This window comes from Pollicipes pollicipes, unplaced genomic scaffold (genome assembly GCF_011947565.3).
Source record: "Pollicipes pollicipes isolate AB1234 unplaced genomic scaffold, Ppol_2.1 Scaffold_2555;HRSCAF=2994_pilon_pilon_pilon, whole genome shotgun sequence".
In the NCBI taxonomy this organism is placed as follows: Eukaryota; Metazoa; Arthropoda; class Thecostraca; order Pollicipedomorpha; family Pollicipedidae; genus Pollicipes; species Pollicipes pollicipes.
Genome location: NW_023596136.1, coordinates 1,071,372 through 1,077,371, shown reverse-complemented (window position 1 = coordinate 1,077,371; position 6,000 = coordinate 1,071,372). Strand labels below are relative to the sequence as shown.

Below are 6,000 nucleotides of genomic sequence, written 5' to 3'. Positions count from 1 at the left end.
AGAACGATGGTCCGAGCAACCATACCATCCGTGGAAATGCAGGATCATGCCATCCGTGGAATTGATTTTTAGACGCTTATTCTTGTTCGCTGTGCGCTCAGATTCTTATTTTAAGACTCTCTCCAAGCTATTAAACGAAGCGTGTTAAACTCTTCAACGTGGATAAATGTATGCAACCACTTGGCACGTGCGCCACGGGGCACATTGGACGCACAAATCGGACACATACAAGATACACTTTTAATTTACTAAAAAGTTGTTAATTTGCTGTCACTCGTACATGACGACCGCAGTAGGCTGAGCAAATTTTAAAACACAATTACCATGCCATAAAACTTTTTTGCATTCGCAACACGCATCCATAGGACCCCAAATCAGATATATCACTCGTGGCAAGCACGCACCTCTGAGTGCATTTGATCGTCACCGGCTTCCATACGTTAATATTCCTGTTTTCGCCATGGTCGACTCAACCTAGTCATCGCATCTCGAGAATGTATGTGTTTCTTGTGAATATGGTATCTGCTTTTGAGTGGGCATATCCGATGCCGTTCGATTTCGCACTCTGAATACGTCCTTAAACGACTTGTATCTACGCGTGCTTTGTTTTACTTCAATAATCCGGTTGCGGAAGACCGCATTGTGCAATCGTGTTGCTGCTGCAATGTGCGCAGTGATTTTCCAGCCCTCAATTTAACATTCATGACACCCGTGTTGTTGATTACTTTCACGGAAAACGTATTTCAGTAACCAGGGTTGAGTATTGTAACCATCCGTTGATCTACAAAAGTAGCCCTAAAGTTTCGATCATTGCATATCGTTTTGCACTCTGTAAATATCCTGTTACTACACCACTTTCTAATTGGCATTCGCTTTCCGTCCGAAGTTGGCTTATTGAATCGGAACTTTTGCTTCTCTGTGATTGGGATCCACTTATGGCCTGGTGTCTGATGTTGGCGTGAGCGGAAATTGGAGCTTCATGGTGAAATATTCAGCAGCCACATGAAGATAACGCCCTTCATGATGTGAATTTAGTTCAAAGCTTATGCACATGCCCTGCTCCCATCCTGGTTATCATAATCGTCAGATCGAAATAACCGTGAACTAAATACCCTGTAGCTATGTGCCCACCTACATCTGAGTGTTTTCGTCCCTGTAGCCCTTTCTTAGTAAGCCCTAACGTCGTTAGCAAGAAGCAGGGGAAGTTCCGTGATGCAGTAGATATGCGAATTTTCCGTCTCCAGGGTGAACACTTTGATGGCCAGTTTTGAGGGTCACCTTGTCGCATGCTGATGTAAAAATGCTATGATTAAGAATGGATATGTGAAGCGGGTGTGTGTAGTTCGATGACAACCGGTTGGTCATGTCACTTATCGACAGCTGATTTCCGTCGTCGACAGCTGGCGTCTCGCGTCGTGCCAAATCGGGCCAGCACATGCCCTATCGAATTGCAATCGTTCCATCTGCTGTCATTACTCATCGACTGGCCATTAGACCAGTAGACGGAAAAATGGCTGGCTGGCCAGGCGGCGAACTTTTCCATGGTGTCTGGCGGGCCGCAGGGTCGTGACGTTCGGCTGTCGTCGCTGCCGGGGCCTCACCTGACCGTCCAGGCCAGCGAGCTGAGCGTGGCGGCAGGATCAGACCACGCCTGCGCAGACCGGCAGGATCAGACCGCGCCTGCGCGGACCGGCAGGATCAGACCACACATGCGCAGACTGGCAAGATCAGACCACGCCTGCGCAGATGGGCAGGAGCAGATCACACGTGCGCAGACCGGCAGGATCAGACCGCGCCTGCGCAGACCGGCAGGATCAGACCACACCTGCGCAGACCGGCAGGATCAGACCGCGCCTGCGCAGATCGGCAGGATCAGACTGTGCCTGCACAGACCGGCAGGATCAGACTGGCAGGATCAGACCGCGCCTGCGCAGATCGGCAGGATCAGACTGTGCCTGCGCAGACCGGCAGGATCAGACTGGCAGGATCAGACCGCGCCTGCGCAGATCGGCAGGAGCAGATCACGCATGCGCAGACCGGCAGGATCAGACTGCGCATGCGCAGACCGGCAGGATCAGACCACCCCTGCGCAGATCGGCAGGATCAGACCACACCTGTGCAAACCTGCAGGATCAGACGACGCCTGCGCAGACCGGCAGGATCCGACCGCCCGTGCGCAGACCTGCAGGATCAGACCACGCCTGGGCAGACCAGCAGACGTACTCTCCGCCGCCCGTCTGCGCTACCCACTACGTGGTGTGTACCGTTACTAGGTGTTTGGAATGAGGCACAATATTCGTAAATGGCCGGTAAGAAGATGCTAATAAACCATTGCCGACATTGCCACTCACCATGTGCTAAGCGTCAGCAAAGCGCTGCTGTGTAAACGACACATAACCTGGCTCAAGAACTTGGCTGAATGTTTTGCCAAACTATTTCCGGCCCACAGAGCAGTCGGCGTCCAGGCAGATGCCTCTGCCAGGCGCGCAGCTTAAAGTAATGGGCCTAACTCTCGCTGGGACCGGTTATGCCCCGGATGCCTGTCCGGCGATAAGTGTCGATGAATAATGTCAGCAGGCTTAGGCAACCTTCGGCCGATTACCGCAGTACGCAGAAACACGCGATCGTCATTGTGTAGCATCCATAGAACCAGACGTAACATTGCCAAGGTTTCCAATGTATAAACAATGTTCTCATACGTAGAATAATGAAGGCTGGTCGGCCGGCTTGTGATCCAATATATCGTATTCCAACTATCGTATGCTGAATAAGAAGGTGGCTGGCCCTGCCCTAGCCTCATCTCCCAAAGAAGAGGGGGTGCCAAGCAATGGAACTGTTCCAAACCCATTTGCCAAAATAATCCTTTGCTTCACACGCGGGTAGCTTGTAACTCCCCTACCCCATGCAACAAAAGTGACAGGAGGACAGACGCTCATTTATCTGTGGGAGTGAATCCTCTCTACAAAGACTGCTTCGAATGTCTCATCCCCCACAGGGCTAACAGATGATCAAAACGCCATCAATCGGCAAAAACTGAAGGTGTTCTTTCTATGTTTGAACCCACCCATCATTCAAGACTTGCTTTGGAGGGAAGAGTTCATAGTATGAGCTGCCTGCCGTCAACCACAAGGACGCTAGAATCCAGAATTGTTCCGGCAGGGGAAGACGGGTGTAAAATTGTATTCAAAATGCTGTGAGTTTCAGAGATCAATTGCTGCGACATCACTCAATATTTGGTGTCTAAATTATTCAATATTCCTACACCGGGGAAAGAAACACATATGCCTAGTTACCGCGCTGAAGTACACACTTGCGTCGGAACTATCAGCCACAAAAATGTGTGATGTTTTTCTCGAATTGACTAACCTTGCTCAAAAGGATTCAAGTCTGGTAACACTTTTTCAATGCGGCGAATGACGGGTATCACCCACATGAAATTTCCGCCACGAGATAAGATGTCGCGCCATTTGTTCTGCTTTGGAAAATGATGACTTGGATAAGATACAGAAGGAAAGTGGTACCCACAAAAATTTGTATTTCATGCTTATTTTTAAGAACAGCTCCTCGGCTGCAGAGTTCCTGTTCACCTCAGGGTTAGCTGCTTTTCTATTCAAATGTTGGTCATTGGGGCAAAACAGACAAGCCTCTTGATACCTTGAAATAACTGGCCAAACTTAGAAGTGCCGGCCATTACATACAGCACGATGCATAGCGTGTTCTCAAAAACGTACACATGACCTGTTCTTTGTTAACATCTCACCCGGTTACAGTGCCAATTCTAATAAATAGGTTCCAAAAACCTTGCCGTTGCAACGAACATACATTTTCTGCCACAGGAAGCATTGATGAGCTATTAGGATTCATGATTCATAAGATTGTTTCATCACGATCATGTCAAGAACGGAAAGGTAATTTTAAAGCAGCAAAGACACGCAACAACAAAAGTGATGCAAATGCATCCTTACCGGCTTTGTTTGTACCATAAGGAACACTGCGACCATGGGAGTTGGATAAGTGGCAATACTCATGCTGGCTTATTTCTCGAACAGATTTTTCTTGAATCCAGCGCAGAATTCGAGCGCGTCTTTCATGATCCGTGACTCTCGTTAGAGGGCTCCGCAAGGCTAGGAAGAGTCTCTTGGACAGAAGTTTGTCACGGCCACATGTGCGCGTGACGTTTTTTCGTGAACAATGTCTGACAAGGAGCTAAATCTCTCTTCAGTCAGTTTTTGAAAGTGGAAGCGAGTTAAATAACGCGTTTAGCGTCACACATCTGTTAGCTTGGCATAAGTGACTTGATCCGTACGGATTTATTAATGTCGCGTCATCACAACAGCATAGTGAATGAAAACCAACGGGCTTCATTCCAGATGCTTTCACATACTCACCTTTTACACAATGCAGGTTATGAGGTTTTCCAACACATTGGCCCTGTGCCATCTCGAGCGATCTCTCACGGCGGCCTGACCAGCAGATGCAGAACAGCTGCAGGATTTCCAACACATTGGCCCTGTGCCATCTCGAGCGATCTCTCACGGCGGCCTGACCAGCAGATGCAGAACAGCTGCAGGATTTCCAACACATTGGCCCTGTGCCATCTCGAGTGATCTCTCACGGTGGCCTGACTAGCAGATGCAGAACAGTTGCAGGAAGACATCTGCTGGCTCCAGCGCACGTGCCGCATAGGCCGGTCTGCTGTATAGACGCCCGGTGTGTGTTCGGAAGAAGCCTCCTCCTCCCCCGCACTGATGCCCGATGGTTTTGGATAGTACCGCCCATTTGTAGCAGATCGATGTCTGCTATTTCCGGATGTTTCGCGTACGGCTCCCGCAGCCATTGCTGCTACGGTATGTCCTTAACAAGTCAGGCGCTGTCTGAATTAAAGAGAGTGTTGCACATTTCTTCTGGAGGAGCAATGTTAATACCTATCGGTGCAGTTTGCAGCCCTGCCCTTTTTAAGAGCAAAACACCTCAAGTTTCTGAGCTATACGCCGGCGAAAATTGGAAGTTTTTTCGGGGAGAGTATTTTAAGGTCAACTTGGAATTCATGACTTCACAATAACGCCATTCGAATCTTGTCATTCCATAAGTCATGTGGCGATCAAGGCCGATAAAAGTAGAATGGTCGTGTCGTTTATAGCCTGCGTTTGCGAGCACGATTTCCAGATGCCACGGCCGTCACTTTGCTCTTGATCAATGTTGTGCAAGGGACGGTGACGTAATCAAACATTGAGGTACTGAGGGGCATATTCACTAAACAGGAATATTGTGCTGTCTGGAGCAGTCTTTTCCAATTAAAAGTATACCAATGGTTATAAGTGAGCATATTTCATCATATCTGATGCTTGCTTCTCTATCTTCAAATGTGGATCATCCGCTTTCAGCTTACGCTCCCTCCCCCCAGGCTGAATGACAAGCATATTCCTAACCGAAGTTCCATACCCGAAAGCCTGTGGGCATTGCCTGTTTTTAAGCCTGTATAAGCCTAAGCCTATATGTTCCATAGGCTTACAATCAACAGGGCCCTAAACAATGCGGGTAGATTAATAAATCTACCCGCATAAATAATAAATAAAAAATAATAATAACTAAAAAGTGAATGCTATGCGCACCGCAGGCCAAAATGCATGCACCCATAACAACGTTATGACGCATGGCATTTTTGGAATGAAAAACAATTTAAGACTGGAGTGATAACCTAACTCCTCGTAGAGGAAAACCAGGAGAATAAAGATATAGATGCGTTGATGGCTATTCCCTTATTCACTTTTGCTAATTGTTTCGGTAAAGGCATGTTGCCAAAACATCAATGCATCCATATTTACACTCTCCTGGTTTCTCTCCGAGGAATGAGACTAGACTGCTGTGTTATCTATGTCAATAATGGTGCGCGCAAATGCACTTGACAACTTATGAAAAAATCATTTCATCAAGAGCCACTCTGAATGAAGTGATATCGTTGAATACGAACCAACTGCTGTTCGAATGCCGCGGATAATT

At 47.9% G+C, this 6,000-nt stretch overlaps 1 protein-coding gene across 1 annotated transcript in view; it reads left to right on the top strand.

Moving 5' to 3' along the window:
• Positions 1 to 1,541: 1,541 nt before the first annotated feature.
• Positions 1,542 to 6,000, top strand: part of LOC119107281 (follicle-stimulating hormone receptor) — a 66,467-nt gene continuing 62,008 nt past the window's right edge. Inside the window, exons 1-2 of the mRNA XM_037230704.1 lie at positions 1,542 to 1,628; positions 2,131 to 2,256. Coding sequence (XP_037086599.1) covers positions 1,542 to 1,628; positions 2,131 to 2,256 — 213 coding nt within the window. The remainder of the gene's footprint in view (positions 1,629 to 2,130; positions 2,257 to 6,000) is intronic.